This window comes from Zea mays, chromosome 6 (assembly GCF_902167145.1).
Source record: "Zea mays cultivar B73 chromosome 6, Zm-B73-REFERENCE-NAM-5.0, whole genome shotgun sequence".
In the NCBI taxonomy this organism is placed as follows: domain Eukaryota; kingdom Viridiplantae; phylum Streptophyta; class Magnoliopsida; order Poales; family Poaceae; genus Zea; species Zea mays.
In genome coordinates this window covers 172,345,041-172,365,347 of record NC_050101.1, presented here as the reverse complement: position 1 = coordinate 172,365,347, position 20,307 = coordinate 172,345,041, and the positions used below count along the sequence as shown (strand labels likewise).

The 20,307-nt window shown below is 48.5% G+C and overlaps 1 protein-coding gene across 4 annotated transcripts; it reads left to right on the top strand.

The window, feature by feature from the left end:
• The first annotated feature begins 200 nt into the window (after positions 1-200).
• LOC103631611 (uncharacterized) lies at positions 201-19,210 on the top strand. 4 transcript variants are annotated; one of them, XM_035960233.1, is made up of 8 exons: positions 201-346; positions 12,763-12,950; positions 14,822-15,119; positions 15,207-15,408; positions 16,091-16,256; positions 16,364-16,487; positions 16,565-16,677; positions 16,755-19,210. In XM_035960233.1, exons 3-8 carry the CDS (start codon positions 14,948-14,950, stop codon positions 19,134-19,136), a joined length of 3,159 nt encoding a protein of 1,052 aa, XP_035816126.1. In that variant the 5' UTR covers positions 201-346; positions 12,763-12,950; positions 14,822-14,947; the 3' UTR covers positions 19,137-19,210. The 4 variants fall into 4 exon arrangements, with proteins under 4 accessions (XP_035816126.1, XP_020395221.1, XP_020395223.1 ...); XM_020539634.3 differs by lacking the exon at positions 12,763-12,950 and having other exon boundaries at positions 202-346; XM_020539633.2 differs by having other exon boundaries at positions 209-346; positions 14,822-15,408.
• The last annotated feature ends 1,097 nt before the right edge of the window (positions 19,211-20,307 follow it).

The window sequence follows — 20,307 nt, the reverse complement described above, 5'->3', positions numbered from 1 at the left end:
CGCAATGCGCTTATAAATGGGAGGAAGACGCCACTCATTTGGCATTTTCGGCCCAACTCGGTCGGGACTGGGCGGGCGCTCGTCGCTCTGCCCGACCTTAGCCTAACAAAAATTGTCGGTCCATCGTGACACATCCGGCCCACACAGGCGCCGATCCCGTGCGTGCTGTCCCCTGTCCTTTTCAGTTCCTGAGCCGTGCATAGACCATTTTTATTCTGCCCGCCGCTTCGCTCACGCGGCCACGCCTCCCGCTCTTCCTCCCCGCCACACTCGCCCCACGCAGGAGAGGAGGAGAGCCGCCGGGCCTGGAAGCTTCTCCGCGGCGCTGCGTCGCCAGCTCGCAGCGGTGAGTACCCTGTGCCCCTCTCGTTCTTTTGGCTGCAGTCAAACGCCGTGCTCGGAGCTTTGAGTTCGCTAGCTGCGTCTCACGATTTAGTTTTGCCGGGGGAGCTTTTTCGCGGCCTCTTCTGCGGAGGGACCTCGTGGTCTTGCTGTGGCACGGTATGGTCCCTGTCGGGGTTTGAGCTCTGCTTCTGTGCCATTTCGTGGGATAAGGGGATTCCAGAGGGTGTGATGTGGTTCAGTGATGTGACGCTCGGATGTCACATTGAAGAAGGGTATGGTTTCTAGGGTTCCGATGGTCCGTTTGTTTTGGGGAGCCGGACATATGTGGCTTGGCTGGCTGCAAAACACGAAAGTCGTTCTCAGCCCACGGCCGGTTGCAATTTGCAACCCCCTTTCTACTTAGCAATTTTGCAGGGGAGGGGAGGAGAGACAAACGAGCTTCCAGCTTTAATTTTGTGGATCTAGGGGTCCTCGTGGATATATAGCTTCGCACGCGTGGAAGTAGATGACCACCGGAAGGAAATCTTTGGAATTTGTAGCAACCACTGTAGACGTAGTTGACCACAGGAAGGAAATCCTGGAATTTACAGCAGCCTAACAATGCAGGTAAATTTGGGACCAGATGTTCGGTGTGAAAGCAGTTCATGTTTAGAACAAATGACCTACCCAACCTCTTTGGGGTCCGAGGCCCTCGACCTTGCATAATATGAATTGTCGGTCCCCAACCTCTTTGGGGTCCCCAAGGCCCTCGACCTTGCATAATATGAATTGTCGGTCCCCAACCTCTTTAGGGTCCAAGGCCTCCCGTGGGAACAAGGGACTTACTACGACTAAGTGTAATCCTATCCACGAAATAGAAGGATGTGCCTGGTCCTATTGAGGGCATTACGACCCCAAAGTAGGGACCCCATGTCTAGGGTCTAGGGCCTACTGGCAAGTCCAAAGCACTGGCTTATAAAATGTCTTAGGTACAACACATTAAATGTGTGATGTGCGACACAAAATGCTTGACTGGTGCACTTTTATCACGACTTAGGCTACATGATACTCGAGACCACTATTCCATACGTGCATCAACCTTGTAGCCACGTGTGCGCATGCCAATGTACCATGAAGTATTATCATGTACATAGGGCTACATTGGCTACCAACTTTGTTGTATCCAACGACATGAGCCATGACACTCATAAATACGACATAACATACATGCCCCTGCGGTAGGTATATCAACTGACTGGAGGACATCTCCGACACTGTGCCACGACCAATGTCATAGCTTTGCTTACGACACCATGAATATGATAAGGTCGGGATTGTTGGGTCTGAGCTGATGGGATCCATGGTTCGTGTAATGTAACCTCTCTTCTCTCTTCTCTCTTTTCCTACAAAAGGGGGAGCAGAGTAACATTCAGGGGATGGATTGCTGATACACACTCTCCCATTAGCCCAACTCAAAATATTAGTTCAAACTTAGAATCTCTAGCTCATAGAGAATTCACTCTACATAGAGGACACACACACGTGGATTAGGACCAATAGGTTGGAAATCCCACAAGAACCAAGATGTAAGGGAGACATAGGAGGTCATGATGCTCAGTTGGGTTATGAGTTTGTAATCTTTTTCACCTTTGTGCTTATCAATTGATGAGTAACAAGAGGATTTAGGGTATTATGCACTTTATGAATTGAATCTCTTAAAATTGGCTCATGTGTTGGCTCCCAATCATGCTCCAAATCTCTTTTTTCGGTACTTTACGTATCCGGCGTTATTCCACAACGCCAAAAGTACTTGGTTCTGGTATTCGCTTTTAAAACAGATGCATTCTGGAAATGCTATGCCAAAGTCACCCTCTACCAATAGGAATGGGGAGGGGTGGAGGTTTGCACTTAGCTTTTGCATGGCATGCTAGGGAGTGGGAGCTTAGGACGTGCATGGTTCATGACACGTGGAAGCAGGAGATGAACTGCAAGTAGGGACGAATTCGGATATTTATTTGAATGTTATTTTTTATCTTATTTCTTCGAGTGCGAATAAATAAGATGTAAAATATGCTATGCAAATGTCACACCCGGATTTAAGGGACAAACCCGGACGCGAATTAAATGTGTGCTAGGATCAAGTCTCGCAAATATGATGACTCATGGTACAGAAACGAATGTCACATCTTTACTCTATAATAGGAGTTCTGTACAAAATAGCTAAATAATTACATCATATGAAGGCAACGACCCAGTAACCATAGTTGACTGGGATACGTGGCCTAGACCTCTCATGAACTCATCACGACATCCTTCATGCTCTTCATCTTGTGGTACCTGTCCTTGACCTGGGGGAATACGAGTATAGCAAGGGTGAACTCACATACGTTCATCGCTCAACAAGTTGTGGGCAATAATGTGCATGAGTTCACGGTGGGGGCTCATGTGAAGTGTAAGGCTTACCAAAGGAGATAATTAAAGTTGAGTGTTGCTTTTAAAGTTGGTCAAAGTTTTATTAGCAGTTACTAAGTATAAGTAGATATCAAACCAATTAAATAAGAGATCACAATTAATAATAACACCTACAATGCAATGCATATGACAGATTAAACTTAGTTCCATAAATTAATCATGCGAGAGTCCTGAGTCGCTCTTCACCGTAAGCATGACTGATATAGCAGTTTTACACTCTGCAGAGGTTGCACATCTTTACCCACAAGACGTGTTTCCCGATTAGCCAGGGTTAGCTAGACCCTTAGACACTTCCAAGGTGAATGGCTAGGGATCCACCACGAGACCTTTCCAATGTTCCACTAGTTCGAGAAAACCCGCTACAGATTCAGGAAGAAGGAAGCTTAGGAATCTCTCGTTCGAAAATCTTTACAAACAGTCCGACCCGAGGACCTCCCTATACTTTGCAGTGATGGCTCCCCGTTTGCCCCTTTCAGATAAGGTGATCTCTCTCTAGCTTTCCTAATTATGCGGCCAAGGGCGTCCCATTCTACCCTTGTGGTAGCACTGTTATCTCAAGTTAAGCTCCCTGTTCCAATTAACACAATAGTCTTTTCACGATCAATAATTAAATCAACAATAATAGTGGAACATGATCATAGTTCAGTATATCATTAATCCCAAAACCAGGTAGAGCAATAGCAAGTCTACCCAATAGTTCACTTGTTTGCATGGTGTGGGGTAAATAAAACTAGGAAACCTATTGGATCCCATCAGGTTAACCTAAGCATGTCACAATGATTAATAGGAACATTATTAGACAAAGAAGAGTGATCAATGACACAACTTGCCTGAGACTTGAGATTCCAGGTACCTCACCAAGTTGGTCTTTAGTTTTATTGTGACCTTGCTGCTACTTGTAGCAATACATACAAACGACAAGGAGTACATAAAAATAACATTACACCAAACATGGGAACAAACTGTGTAGGAATATTCTACGCGCTGCTACAAGGACGTAGGTTTGAGAATCACTAAAATCGGAGTTATGGTTAAGGAGATACGACTTTTGGAAGATTCACGTGTTTAGGCCAATTATCTTGATAAACATGGGTTCAACAAACTAGGTACTTATTTTTGACAACATTCTACTTGATAAAATAATGTTACTAAAGTGTAGACAATATTAATATGAGACTAACACAATTGGAACGAATTGATTCAGAGCTAAATTGGGTTGAATATGAATTTTACAAGCTCTTAGATTTATTTTTATATACATTAGTCAATTTTTGGATTAAATTTATAATTATACCAGATTATTGGACTGCGGCCACCATTTCTTTGAAATCCAGGGTTCTTTATGCAAGAAAAAAGACTGTCGTGATGGTTCTATAGTAACTGCGGATGGCGGGTTAATTCTACAATAAGGCGAGGTCTCTTTCACAAAAGCGATAGGCCGAAGGGGTATGTTTGCACTGGGGCTGATGGATCTTGGATCCACGGTCAGGATTAAATCGCGGCTTAAGTGAATCGGTACGCCACTCGCTAGCATTGATTCCGAGATCAACGACTCAAAATTAAAATCCCCACGATCTATTGAGACCGCACGATCCAAGATCTAAGGTTAAAACCTATCTGAGGCGAGGGGTTATACCCCGATGCAATCACATGCGTTCATTACCGGATCGACGATACCTGTTCGGCTGTCATCACCGACCGACCTGCCATGGAGGAGTGAGCACCAACGGCGGAGCCATTACCGGCATGGCTCCGCCCGGCGCCCAGTCTATCATCCATGCCACGGATCTGACGCTACTTGCAACAAGGGCAGGGGGAATACGGCTGTCAAGGTTTTACCAGCGATGGGTGAGGGGTCGCGATGTCCACGACGCAGGATGCCCCGACGCCGCCTTAGGATCCCCGACCAGAAATTCTCCTTCCTAGGGTGAGCGAATACGACTGTTGATGGGGACGTGGGTTATGGATCTTCCGTCAGGAGGGGTAACTTTCGATTTGGTGGAGATGTCACACAGACGATCCGGCTTCCAATCAACACGACTAGAACCCCGCAATCGCAACACCACTTCTCCTCTGGTTATCAACCGTGCACTGCGCGATTGACCTCGCCACGAGGGCTAATTCCTGTCTGAGAATCGAAGACACAAGCAAGAACAAGAAAGAACACAATCTGGAATATTGCGGATGAATGATTAAGCTCACAAGTTGGGGTCTCACAAACCGATCGAGCGACGAACTGTTTTTGACAGAATGACTTAAGCAAAACCCGAGCCCTAATGTGGTGGCGGCTACTGATTATATGAGGGTTAGGAGCGTGGCTCCCTCCCTGGACGCGCCCTAATGGGCTCAACAAAGATACACGGCCCAAAGGCCAAGTTACGGTGTCGCAGCACCGAGACAGATTATGGACCTCCACCTTGATCCGAACGTCCTTGCTGGCCTTCCACGCCTCCAAGTCCTTCACCATGTCCTTGCTGGTCCTTTCCTTCATTCCTAAGTACAATTAATTCATTAGGTAGCACACTATTCTCAAATGCACAAGAATAAGTACATAGGAACGAGCTCACCTGCAAATTCAATTGTCTTGCGCGTGAGGTACTGGAGCGCGCCGGTCAGGCTCCAGTAGGACGTCGCGTCGGCGACCGGAGGCTCGTCGTCCTCAGAGAGCTTCGCCTGGGTGTCGACAGGCGTGGAGCAAGGCTTGCAGTCAGACATGCCAGCCCGCTCCAGGATGTCGATGGCGTACTGGCGCTTGTGGAGGAAGAGACCCTGAGGCCGGCGCTCGGCGGTGATGCCGAGGAAGTGGTGAAGGGGCCCCAGGTCCCTCATGGCGAATTCCCGCTGAAGGGCGACAATCGTGCGGTGAAGAAGGTCGGCGGTGGATGCCGTGAGCACAATGTCGTCGACGTAGAGCAGGAGGTAGACGGTGTCGTCGCCGCGCCGGTAGATGAACAGGGACGTGTCCGACTTGGCCTCGACGAAGCCGATGGAGGCCAGGTAGGAGGCGAAGCGACTGTACCATGCCCGTGGCGCCTGCTTGAGGCCGTACAGGGACCGGTTCAGTCGGCAGACCAGATCCGGACGGTCAGCGTCGACGAAGCCGGTGGGCTGGCCGCAGTAGACAGTCTCCGTCAGAGTGCCATGGAGGAAGGCATTCTTGACGTCGAGCTGGTGGATCACCCAGTCGCGGGAGAGGGCGAGGGTGAGTACGCCGCGAACAGTGGCAAACTTGACGATGGGGCTGAAGGTCTCGTCGTAGTCCACTCCGGGGCGCTGGGTGAAGCCCCGAAGGACCCAACGGGCCTTGTAGCGGTCGAGGGAGCCGTCCGAGGTCAGCTTGTGGCGAAATAGCCACTTGCCGGTGACCACGTTGGTGCCTGGTGGACGCGGCACCAGGTCCCAGGTGTGGTTGGCCAAGAGGGCCGCGTACTCCTCCTCCATAGCACGACGCCAATGTGGATCGGCGAGGGTAGCGCGAACGGAGGATGGCACAGGGTATGCGTCCGGAGGAGTGCAGGTCGTATCCGCTGCCAGGATCACCCGGTCGACGGAGCGAAGAACGCCAGCGGCGCGCCGAGTCACCATCGGGTGGACGTGCCCCGGGTCGAGGTGGATGGCGACCGGGTGGTACACTGACGACTCGGAGTGGGCCGCCGGAACGTCGGGAGCGGCGGGTATGGCCGGCTCGCGGCGGTGATAGACGACAACGGGGTTGGCAAAGCGGGCCGTGCTCGTCGACGGGCCCGAGTCGGCAGGCGCCGAGGTGGCGGTGTGGCTGCGACGGTGGTAGACGAGCGCGGGGTCGGCGAAGCGAGTCGGGGTCGACGGGGCCGCGTGTGGCGCAGGCGTGATCGACGGGGACGCGCGTGGCGCGGGAATGGGCGCGAGCGGTGGCGTCGTGGCCGCACGAGGTACGGGTAACGGCGCAAGGCGGGGCGCCGGGGGTGGGGGGGAACCGGATCAGACTCGAGGAGTGAGTCTAGATCGGTGGGTGGGGTGGAGCCTGCAAGGGGAGACACATCTTCGTCGAAGACGACGTGACGAGAGATGATGATGCGGTGGGAGGTGAGGTCCAGGCATCGATACCCCTTGTGGTCAGGGGAGTAGCCGAGGAAGAGGCAGCGAGTGGAGCGAGGAGAAAGCTTGTTAGGGGCGGTAGCGGAAGTGTTAGGGTAGCAGGCAGAGCCGAACACGCGCAGGTGGTCGTAGGAAGGGGCTGTGCCGTACAGGGCAAAGTGAGGTGTAGGGTGGCTCACCGCCTTCGAGGGAAGACGGTTGAGGAGATGCGTGGCAGTATGAAGGGCCTCTGCCCAGTAGGTGGCAGGGAGAGACGCCTGAAAAAGAAGGCAGCGGATCATGTTGGTGGTGGTGCGAATCATGCGCTCGGCCTGGCCGTTCTGAGCAGAGGTGTAGGGACACGAGAGACGCAACTGGACGCCGTGAGTGAGGAAGAAAGAACGAGAGGTGTTGTTGTCGAACTCGCGGCCATTGTCGCACTGCAGGGCACGGACCGGGCGCCGAAACTGGGTGGATACCCAGGCGAAGAAGTGAGTGAGGGTGGTAAACGTGTCGGACTTCAGCCGAAGGGGGAAAGTCCAAAGGAAATGGGAGTAGTCGTCCAGAATGACCAGGTAGTATTTGTAGCCGGAGAGGCTAAGGACAGGAGACCTCCAGAGATCACAGTGGACAAGATCAAAGGCCTGAATAGCCCTAGACGTGGAAGTGGAAAAAGGAAGGCAGGAGTGACGACCGAGCTGACAAGCATGACAGAGGCGCTCAGAAGAGCCCCAAGTATAGGATATGTCTGAGTGGCCGGCAAGCTGGGACATGACATCGGGTCCAGGGTGCCCGAGGCGACGGTGCCAAATGGCAGAGGAGGTGGTGGTAGTAGCAAGAGCATGTGATGTGGTGGTAGTAGTAAGGGCAGGAGATGAGGCTACTCTGGTGTGGGGAGTGGAGGACAAGTGAAGAGAATAGAGGGGGCCAGAGCTGTCACAGCGAGCGAGCACAATATGTGTGGGAAGGTGGCGTATGGTGAGACCCCAGGGGTCGAACTCCATAGAGCACTGGTTGTCACTAGTGAAGCGACGAACCGAGAGGAGGGGATGAGTCAGTCCGGGAGCAACAAGGACGTCGTTAAGGCAGAATGGTCCTGGAAGAACCGATGCACCTACTGAGGTGACCGGGAGGGTGGAACCGTTGCCAACGACGATGGAGGAAGGATGTGAGGGGTGTGGTGGATGGTAGTGGAATAACGAACTGGTTGTGGGGGTAGTGTGGAAGGAGGCCCCAGAGTCAACCACCCAATCGGTGGTGGGAGGGGGAGGTGGTGGTGGCGAAGGTACGGTGTGAGCGGAGAGGGCTAAAGAAGGTGCCCCGATAGAGGCGCTAGGGAGGGAGATGACACGGGCTCGACCGCTAGGGAGGCGATCGCAGCACATGGGTAGACAAGCGGTCCAGGCACGTGATGGCCCGCCTGAGGGTGGATCTCGACACAGTCCTGGAGAATAGGGTTCCAGACTGGATCGAAGGACACGAACATGCCCCGGATGAGCTGGTCGTTGTGGAGGAGGGCACACACATTCATAGGAACGACGGGCGAGGTAAAGCTCATGAATGGCGGGGGTGACGCCATGGGACCGGTGTGGGTGGGGACAACACTTTTAGGAGAGGCGCAACTGCGCGAGTAGCGAGGAGAGCCGTCCAGAAGGGCGCGCACAACCACTAGGATCGAGTCGGGCGGCGTGGCTGGGAGTTGGGGCCGATGGCGCCCGACAGCAGGGAACGGCCGCGGTGGCGCGGTTGGGAGCAGAAGAGGAGGCCACGGCGGGGAGGTGGCCAGGACGGAGCTGCGCGCCGAGCGGGGGCAGTGCGCCGTCGGTAGAGGACCCGCGGCCAACAGAGGGGCAGCGGACGACCGTCCGGCGGCGCGACGTTGCTGGCGCTGTCCGCCAGAGAGGGGCAGGACGGGTGCGGTGTCCTCGGCCAGTCGGGCTTCGCGTCGGGCTCCTGGCTTCAAGGCACGGCGGGGCGGTGCTGCTCGGCTTCAAGGGCGCGCAGGCGCGGCCGTGGCCGGGGCGTCGAGTCGCTTGGCGGCTGCGCGCGGGGTCGACCGAGGCAGGGCGTGCAGGGGCGCGCACGGCGTGGGTCTTGGGCGCGCGGCTCGGCCGGTCCTCCTGTGCGCGCGCGAGCAGGGGCGCTCGGGTTCGGTCGGCGTGGTCGCGGCGGAGCGATGCACTGGCAGGGGGCGAGTTGCACCGAGCGCCTGGACAGCGGAGGCAGGCAGAGTTCGCCCCGGTGGCTAGAGCTGCTGGGGGAGGGAGAACGACGGCCACGACGGCGTCAGGTGGCTGGATTTGGAGACGAGGAAGCAGCGCCTGAGGATGGCAGGGGTGCGGTCAGGTGTGTCGCCGGCGCAGGGAAGGGAGGAGAGAGAGCGACGGGGTGGGCGGCTAGGGTTGGCGGCGCCCGAGAGGGAGATGGGGGCTGGAAAAAAATTAAGTTGGCTCTGGTACCATGTTGGAATGTGAACCCTAACCCTAACAGGGGTTGGGTGGTGTATTAATAGACTTGAGTACTGGGCCAGGCCCATTACAGAGGGGTGAGACAGTAATTACATAGGGAAAAACCCCAAACCCTAAACAGGTATTCTAACAGGAAGCACTAATGTAGCCATCATCCGTAGCAATGTATGTTCGCTGACTCGGGCAATCCTTCTTCACGTGACTAATCCCATGACAACGGTGGCAAACAATACCCGAAGAACGCACTGGAAGGTGCTGCAGGTGCTGGTGAATTCTGTTTCTTGGCGGGTACCTGCAAAGGAAGTTTACCAACATGTGCAGCAGGTCGCGTGGACGCTGGAGTGGTCGAAGGTGTATGACTCGAGGCAGGTGTGGGCGTCCGTGATGTAGAGGAGGCGCCAAAAGTAGCCCTAGGTCGATGTTGACGTCCCTGCAATTCCTTCTCTGCAAGCATAGCAAACTGGAACAACTTGTTGACAGTGTTAAATTCTTTGTAATCCACAATGTCTTGAATGTCACGCCGCAAACCTGAATAAAAACGGCAAAGAGCGTCCTCATGTCCCTCTACTATCCCACAACGCTGCAATCCCTTCTGAAGCTCAGCATAATAATCTTGAACAGATTTATCCCCTTGCTCTAAACGCATCAATTTCTTACGCAATTCGCTATGATAAGATGGGGAAACAAATCTATCGCGCATAGCTACATTAAGATCTTCCTAAGTCGTAGGTGCTCTGCCATCCCCAACTAGACCAGTCCACCAGACAATAGCAAAATCTTTAAATTCACTAGTGGCTTGTCTAACTTGATGTCGTTCAGGTACAAGGTGGGCAGCAAATTTCTGTTCTATCGTCATCTCCCAATCAAGATATCCCTCAACATCATAATGACCCGAAAAAGATGGTGTAGTAAATTTAATCTTAGCATAAGGGTCGTCAGGAGCACGATTGTTATTACCTTGTTGGCGGTGTGGCATACCTTCTGTGTTTTGATGAAGACGGCGACGTAGGCGCAAATCTCTGGTGGCCGCTTCATCATAGTTACCTTCTGCATCAAACACCGCATCATCGGGACGACGTGGACGAGGAGGTGGTGGTGGCGGTGCTTGTTGTTGCGTCTCCAACATAGCAAGTCTGTCGACGATCTCGGACAATCGTCGATCCAGCCTCTCGTAAGTCTTGCCAAGGTCCATGTCAATGAAGGCATCATGCACTGACTTGTGGACCGTCTCCTCCATTTGCTCCTTCAGGAGCTTGTTGTTTGCCTCAAGATCTTGGCGGCTAACACATTCATTGAAGTCTGTAGGGATCCTTGCTTCTTCTTCGTCGCCTGCCATCGAAACACAAAAACAGGAAACAAACGGTGAAGGTTATCCCTAATAATTTCACTACACGCTCCTCTCAGGTGGAACACAGGAACACGCTCTATTGTATCTTACCAAGCTCTTACAAGTGTCTGACGAAATACAAAGCAAAGGATGGTACAATCGGAGGCTGGTTTGTGATACTTACCAAGAGGTAGTGAAACCGCGATTGCAAGGTCACATCTGTATTGATCAGAAGATATAGTATGTGGAGCTGTAGGACAGGCACAATATGTATGTGAATGTGGAACAAAATCGAGTGCAGATGAGCGAAGTTCAATAAATATCCAAAGCACAAGTCACAATTGCTGGCTAAGAGATGTATCCGAGACGTAGCACAACAAGTTGGAACAAAGAACAATGGAACTAGCAGAAAGGCAGTACCGTAAATATTGTACTAGCGAGGCCAAAAAGGCACTAGTAGGAATCACATGTGATTTTGTTTTTTTGTATGTTTTTTTTTGATATTTTTCTCAGCACAAGCAACAAAATAGGAGCTACACCAAGTTTCACCTAAAACAGAGATCGGATGTGGTCTACAGAAAATCAGGAAATTCTCTGAAAAGCGTGCAAGAGCTTTGACAAATTTTTTTCTTTATTTTTCTGATTTTTTTGACAATTTTATCGAAACCAAACAGGCCGTAGGCGAGTTTGGTTGGCCTCAGAATGGCGTCACCAAGCTCCTGTAAAAATTTCATATTTTTTGGACACCCGAACGAAAAGTTATGCCCGGTTTAAGGATGGTACCTCAAGTTATGTTTTTGGGAGGCACGACTAGAAAGCGGCGGTTAGGGCAAAACTTCCCTATCTGCAATTACAGCGGTTAGGGCAAGTCGATTAATGGGGTGGATCGACTTGTGATCTGGGTAATGGTGGATGGGATAGCGGCGAAGGTGCAGTTGAACTACGACGAAGATACAACCTAAACCAGCAACACGACTCGACCACGGACACGAACTGAACAAAGCCAAACTGAAAACGAAATTGCAAAGGCTAAACGAGGGTTCTAGGACAACGAAATTTTTTTGTATGGCAATTTTTTGGAGTTATAGGAAGAAAAACATAAACTAAACTAGGGTAATCCTGACGGTAATACCTGAGCCTCTGATTACCACTTGATGGGGACGTGGGTTATGGATCTTCCGTCAGGAGGGGTAACTTTTGATTTGGTGGAGATGTCATAGAGACGATCCGGCTTCCAATCAACACGACTAGAACCCCGCAATCGCAGCACCACTTCTCCTCTGGTTATCAACTGCACACTTCGCGATTGACCTCGCCACGAGGGCTAATTCCTGCCTGAGAATCGAAGACACAAGCAAGAACAAGAAAGAACACAATCTGGAATATTGCAGATGAATGATTAAGCTCACAAGTTGGGGTCTTACAAACCGATCGAGAGGCGAACTGTTCTTGACAGAATGACAAGCAAAACCCGAGCCCTAATGTGGTGGCGGCTACTGATTATATGAGGGTTAGGAGCGTGACTCCCTCCCTGGACGCGCCCTAATGGGCTCAACAAAGATACACGACCCAAAGGCCAAGTTACGGTGTCGCAGCACCGAGACAGATTATGGACCTCCACCTTGATCCGAACGTCCTTGCTGGCCTTCCACGCCTCCAAGTCCTTCACCATGTCCTTGCTGGTCCTTTCCTTCATTCCTAAGTATAATTAATTCATTAGGTAGCACACTATTCTCAAATGCACAAGAATAAGTACATAGGAACGAGCTCACCTGCAAATTCAATTGTCTTGCGCGTGAGCGAGTAATCGGACCTTGAACATCAACTAGGGGAGTGTTGTTTGAATCCATGGGAGTGATGTCCTCATCAGCTGTCCCTCGCGCCGGCTTGGTTGGCTGCGGTGTACGTGGATTTGGTGGCGGTGAACCTCCCTTCTCTCTCCCTTTTGGATGAAAACGAAGCACACGCCACGACCGGTTCTCCTCACCGATGTGCTGCGAATCCCATCCTGGCGAAGCGGGTGCCTTTTTATACGCACGTGGAGTTTGTGAAGGAGGCGACCACATCAATCCCCCAGGACTTTCGCTCCCTGAGGGAGGTTTGTTGCGTTTGCAGAAGGTGGAAGATGCGCTTGGACACCTGGGCCCACTCAGCAGAAAAAACGGAATGCGCGCGCGGTGTGGTGTTGCATCGAGTCCCTGTGCTACGGGCCCGCATGTCAGTGCCTGCTGAGGAGGGGAGAGCTGCCCCCACATGCTGGTGCCAGGGATTGTTATGGGCCGGTGGCTGAGGTTTCGACCCAGGTTTGATTCCTTTCTTTCCCTTTTTCTATTCTTTTTTTGTACTTCTTTTCTAATGTCATTTTCCAAAATTCAAATTGACTTTAAATTTTGGTTTTGACTTCAAATATAAAATGTTCAGTAAAATTCCATAATAAGGCAAGCCTCATTGTTACATTTCTATTTTTTTCCACTTTTACTTATAGTTTACTTATCGAAAAGTAACTTACTTAATCAAAGGACTCGTATGTGCCTGTGTTGTGTGTGTGTTTTGTGTGAGTTGTGTGTTGTGTTCTGATTGTCCCAGGCCTCAGGCCTTTTTCCCTCTACTTTAATATAATGATATCCTGCGTATTCGAGAAAAAAAAGTGTCATTCACAATTTCAAGTCCAACTACGGTTCACCCTTAAGTTTCAAATTTGGATGCAACATCACAAATAAGATTCAGCATGATGCATAGTTTATTTTTATTTATTTACTGTTTTATTTTTATCTATTACAAATGCTTTCCAATATTCATGTTCACAAACCCTTTTTTACTATCCTATCTTAAATATGTTAGTGAATGTACTCAAATATTTATTATACTTTCAAAGTTTAATTTTTAACTTTTGAAATGCCAATATTTTAGTATTAATATTTATTTTAGTTTTAGGAAAATATCCCTTCAACAGAAAATAAACTATTATTGACAGACAATTCCACTCAAGTCTTTTTGGAAATCTTATGTATCCCAAAATAGAATTTTGGGTATTACAGCAAATCCATATTCTTGTTTTTAACATTGAGCTTGTTAAGCTTTATAAAAAGTAAACCTCAAATTCGTCTTATATCTTCTCAAATGATGGATATAAAATTCGGATACGGGTACCGATTCAAATGTTTTTTCACCTTTTTCGTTGTAGGGAGCAAATGATGCACAAAAAAATATACAAAATTTTATTCTTATTTTAAATAATGTGCTTAACAATATAACTAAAGATTAGCACACTAATCCACACATATATATATTTGAAAAAATAAATTTATCGTATAATTCGGATGTTCAGGATCCATCCCTAACTGCAAGCTGCCTGTTTCCTGTCCAAGGTCATCAAGGCTTCAGACATCTTTTTCTGTGTTGTCGTCAAGCGAGATGTGGATGCTTATGAAAATTCTATGGAACTCCTATTTTAATCCTAAGAAGTTATTGATTCCGTTGAGAAACAGCCAGCTATCTTTTTGTTTGTCATTTAAGTTTGAGAAGTGTTATTTTTTATTTGCACTTACAGGATTTCAGGAAAGAGGCGTAGCTACATGCACTTAATACATTTAATGTTTGATATATATACGTGATTCCATTGCTCCTTGGCCACCATCTAAAAAAAAGAATAAGTATATAGTATGCTTTTGATATATAGTAAAAAGTCACGACCTTCTGCTAGCTGAATGCTTTAAACATCCAGTAAAATGTTTTTGATATACAGTATAACATTGAGGTGACTATCGAAATGGTAGTGCCTGCCTAGAAAAAAGCAAAGCAAAAAGGAAAATGGGGAAAAAGTGATGCAAGTATGCAACCGCATTCTGTTTTGATGGGAAGAAATGACATTTCAGCTGAAGACTGAAAATGAATGTGTGAAGGAAAAGTTGTTAATGGGAAAGGACATAAGTTGCCTTAAGAACAGCCGAGCGTGTTCTCTGAGGGCTCTTTTGGCATCTAATCACTTAAGAGTGATGGAAGTTCTTGCTCATTTTTTAACTAAAAAGATCATCATCTAGTCTAATAGTTTTGCATAATGGGGATTGGGGAACAAATAAAACCTGGTATAAATCAGGGGTGTGTAAGACTAATAGATACTTGACTCTTGAGCCCATGTAACCGATATTGATTCATCTTTATTTCTTTGCTGTAGATTTCAAGGTGCTGGTGAATCTGGCTTGGCCACATAGATCTTTTTTATTGTTGTCCTCAGAAGACAGGTTTGCTGAGACTGCTTTCTGTCTACTGTAAATTGATGAAATTTTGGTGATCATATACTATGGAAAAAAAGACAGTTCACGTTCTGGCTGAGGGTAATGGTGAGATTGAAAATGGTACGAGCTCTAGTCAGAATCCTGAGACCCTTGAGCATCCAGTTTTGCTGTCTGCATCTCAAACTGTGCCAAATAACTTGGGGATAAGGAAAAACTATAAAAGGGCAGCAAACAGAGGTAAAAAGGGTTCCCAAGGACTAACAGGTCAGGCATATACTTTGAGGTCATCTGATATTGATGTCAGGGTGCTTCGCTCTACATCAGGTTCAAAGACAACATCTACTGAGCATGTGCAGCCTCCAGGACAACCAGCTGCCAAGAGAAGAAAAAGGAGCAGAGCCTCAAACAAAAATTCGACAGATGAGTTCTCACAAATTCGTAAACGGGTTAGATACATTTTGAACCGAATGAATTATGAGCAAAGCCTAATTGAAGCTTATGCTAGTGAAGGCTGGAAAAATCAAAGGTTTGTCACTTGAGTTGCCAGCATCTTCGGAATTTAAATTATGTTCTCTTATATTATTAGTAACTAATGTAGCGTTGGTGTTTAGAAGTCTGGTTCTTCATTACCTGTGTGTTGCCAGGGTTACTGAATAGTGCTTAAAGGCCATGCTAGTCAAAATCCTTAAGTTTCTTCGTTAACCAACTACAATAGAGTTGTGTGCTAAAAACCTGACTAATAAGGTTTGTCTACCTTGATATTTTAGCTTAAATATGCTTGTCAAGTGGATGCCATCCTTTAGCTCCCCATCATTCTGCAGTCCCCCTCCATGTATTCCTATACCTTAATGATGTGACTTTTGTATCACAATTCACACATGTTTTCCGGTCTTGAAACTATTGTTTCACCCTTTCTGATACCATCCTGCTTTCACTTGTTATGTTCTCTCTATATGCAGTTAGTATCTCTGCATCTTCTCACTGTCAGCCATGACACGTGCTTGGTTCGGTTAAACTTATATATATGGCCTATTAGGCTCAGTTGCTGATCAGATGAATATGTGTTGTAAAAAAAGTCTCCCTTCAACTTTGCATTAATAGACAGCATCTTGGGATTTTGCTACTGCTGTGATATTTCTTTAGCTGTTGAGTTCGTCACAAATTCTGTTGCAATATAAAATAACTGACACCCGTGTACAAATATGCAGTTTGGATAAGATAAGACCTGAGAAGGAGCTTGAACGAGCCAAATCAGAAATCTTACGATGCAAATTGAGAATACGGGAAGTCTTCCAAAATATTGATTCTCTTCTATCCAAGGGGAAAATTGACGAATCTTTATTTGATTCTGAAGGAGAAATATCTTGTGAAGATGTAAGTCAGCATGTAATTTTAATTCCAACAATGTATCTGTATTATCTAGTAATTGCGTTCTGTTATGCTCAGCCTTTTAATCAGTGAAAAAACTTCATATATCACAGATCTTTTGTGCTACTTGTGGTTCGAAAAATGCTACATTGGGTAATGATATCATTCTCTGTGATGGAGCTTGTGACAGAGGGTTCCACCAGAACTGTCTAAATCCTCCTCTGCGTACTGAAGATAGTAATATTCATTTTCCTCTTCTATAGTATCAGTAATTCTTGTTTTGGCATTCATTCATTAGCACCATTCGTTTGTAGTTCCCATGGGAGATGAAGGATGGCTCTGCCCAGCATGTGATTGCAAGTTAGACTGTATAGATCTAATAAATGAACTCCAGGGCAGTGACATCTCCATTGAGGACCCTTGGGAGGTAAAAAATTCTTTTTATAAGAACAGTAACAATTTATGAATCGAATTACATTTTCACCCGTACATTTATTTTTGCAGAAAGTTTTTCCAGAGGCAGCTGCTATGACCAATGGCTCTAAGCAAGATGAAGCATTTGATCTTCCATCTGATGATTCGGATGACAATGATTTTGACCCCAATATGCCTGAAGAGCATGTGGCTAGTAAGGAAGAAGGATCTTCTGAAGAGGAAGAGGATGATGACGGAGGATCAGACTCTGACGACTCTGACTTCTTAACCTGTTCTGATGATTTGGAACCTTTGATAGATAAAAAGAAGGTTGATGACCTGGGATTACCTTCTGAAGATTCAGAGGATGATGACTATGATCCAGCAGGTCCTGATTCGGATAAAGATGTCGAAAAGAAGTCAAATTCTGATGAGTCTGATTTCACGTCTGACTCGGATGATTTTTGTAAGGAGATTAAAAAATCTGGTGGACATGATGAAGTTTCATCGCCTCCATTACCCGATGTCAGGGTGGGTGATATGGAAAAGAACACTGCTCAGTCTAACACAACAAGTTCTGCTGACGACCCTATGGAGATTGAAATAGACCAGAGTGTGGTTTTACCAGCTTCCACTTCTCCTCCTCCCGCTCCCGTTTCCGCTCCCGTCACCCTTGCTGCACCAGCTTCCACTGCCCCTCCTCCCGCTCCCGTTTTCGCTCCTCTTATCCCACCTGCTCGCTTCCGGGAGCGCGATGAGACTGAGGTGCGACCTCTAGCTGCAGATCCTAGGTTGTTTGACCTTCAGCGTGCTACAGCAGCACGGGTACGTCGGTTCAGATATGTACCCGTGGAGTCTTGGTTACCGGCTCAGAGGGACCCTGCTGCAGTTGACCTCTTTAGCACCCGTATTCAGGAGTCCTTTTTCAGAGCCCAGATGTCTGCACAGATTGCTCTGCGAGTGCACCGGCTTTTGGACCTTCCCGCTTTTCTGCTAGCCGCCGGTGCTGACTCTGAGGTGCACCTCTCTTATCTGCCTGGCCTTCTTACTCTTTTGACTACTAGCGGCAGGTATGTTGAGGAATGGGTCCGAGTTTTCTACGCGACTGTATGGATCGACCCTAATCACCACTGGATGAGGTTTCGTTTTGAGCGAGAGGATGTCACTATTTATGCCAGCCAGATTCGCCAGCTATTTGGATTTCACGAGTCATCGACTCGTCTTCACAGCTTATGCTATGGCACCTCTGACCCTCCTCGTCGCCCTCACGGCGGTGTTGCTCCGGGTACAGCTTACGTCGCGGCTCTGTTCCGACCGCCCTTCTCAGATGGGTCGCGACGCTCACCGGCAGATTTCACCACAACAGCAAAGTTTCTCTATCAGCTTATGAGACGGACACTTCTGCCGCGGATAGGGTACAGGGAGGCCACCACTCATATCCAGCTCTGGCTCCTTGGTGCCCTGATATCTCACTCAGAGTTCGATGTTGTGGATTTCCTTATTTGTGAGATCGAGGACACCATTCTGGATGGTCTGCGTGCACGACGACAGCTGCCATATGCTCACTATCTATGTCACATTTTTGCTCAGCTGATTCGACCTCCACAGTTCCAGGGCACACTTGAGGTCTCACGCCTCGTCTTTGGGTCCTACCGTCCAGCGCCTGAGGATCCTGTGCCAGCACCTGCTCCAGTATTTGACACTCAGGCCGAGGATACTGCCCTTCATCAGTTCGAAGCTCAGGACACAGCAGTTGATAATAATGATTTTGGGATTCCGCCTCCTATGCCTCCACGCTCACATGATCATGAGGTTGAGAGTTCTCGTGCTACCCCTGCTGCCCCTCCTGCCATTGACCCTGCTTTTGCTTCGATTCTCCAGACACTTACTCAGCAACAGGCTCACTTGGCAGCCGAGCAGACCCGCCAGGCAGCAGCCCATCAGCAGTTGACCGAGAGAATGCTCTCGATGTTTCAGACAATACAGGACAAGCATGATTCTCTTATGCAGCAGCTTCTTCAGGATCGGGCTGAGAGAAGGGCATTAATGACTCTTATGCTACATCATTCTGGTATATTGATTCCCCCGGTTCAGTCAGTCCTGCCTCCACCTCTTCAGGCTCCTGTTGTGCCAACGATTCAGCCAGGACCCTCTCTTCCTACAGTTGGTCCTTCTTCCTCTCCGCTCCGGTCGGTTACCCTGGCTTTCACGTCACCGGTTTTTAGCTCTGTCTGCCCTCAGCCGTCAGTGCCACCAGCTTCTGCTGTTCCCACTACTGCTATGGCGGTGTCTGTGACCACTTCAGATCCGGCAGCCCCTGCAGCGCAGCCTCAGTCCGAGTCAGTATCAGCTCTAGCTTCTACAGCAGATCCTGGATCCGAGACTGACTCTGACCCTCAGCTAGCGTTCGCTCTACTGCCTCGACCGCGACCGGATGTGCCCCCGCCGCCTCCTCCAACTTCTGATGCGTAGGCTCGGGTACCCTTTTGGTGTTTGACGCCAAAGGGGGAGAGATATGAGTTGTGAGAGCTAGGGGGAGTTAGTTAGTTAGTAGAGAGTTATTTTGATGTAATATATGTGCTTGCAATTCTCTGTACTAGTTTGGTGCTTTTGGCTCACAAACTCTATATATACTCTCGATGCTTATGTTGACTGTGTGTGTATATTATGTTTTCACCTTATATATTATCACCAGTCTTTTAGTTCTTGTTCATCGATTTGATTTCACTTTTATATGAACAAGAAACTCACGTTGTGTATGCGCTCATTCTTATTATTATGGTACACATTCTTTCTGTCAAAGATTATTGAGTATAACTAACCATCTTCTCTATTGACAGAAATTTCAAAACAAACTACTCTCACAAATCTTGTAAGGTTGTCATCAATCACCAAAAAGGGGGAGATTGAAAGCATCTAGGCCCTTGGTTGGTTTTATTAATTAATGACAACGTAATGTTATATGTGACTAACGTGTGTTTTGCAGAGACAAATGATAAGTTAGGTCGCATTACAGGTAGAAGTACTACAACGGTGAAAACAATCCCGGAGATAAGAACTCGAAGCGACGACTAAAACGACGAAACAAAAGGTGAAGGACTACACAGTCCGAGTGTCAAGGAGATGTGGACACTCGTGATTTAGTTAGGTATTTTATTCTCTTTTAGCCGTACTATAAAAAGGGGTTGTCGATGAGTAGTTTGATCAAGAGAGTTCTAGTGTAGTGTTGGTGCACATTCACACTCACATATAGTGCTAGATGACACTCTAGAACATACACTCAAGTTAGAACAAAAACCGATTTGAAAAACAGCATATAAAAGAAAATAGGGTTTCTGGCCGAGGGGCACCAGACTGTCCGTTGTGCACCGGACTGTCCGGTGTGCACTGGACTGTCCGGTGCACCATCTGCCAGGTGGGGCCAAGCTGGCCTTAGGGAAGAGTTTTCCCCGAAAAAACCCGAGAGCGCCCGTTTCAGAAATGAATTTTAGTGGCGCACCGGACAGTGCACTGGACTGTCCGGTGTGCCATCAGCCCAACGGCTAGCTGTCAAAACTAGTCGTTGGAGCCGACCGTTGGCGCACCGGTGGCGCACCGTTGGCGCACCGGACTGTCCGGTGCGCCCGTGCGCAGAAAAGTGCTG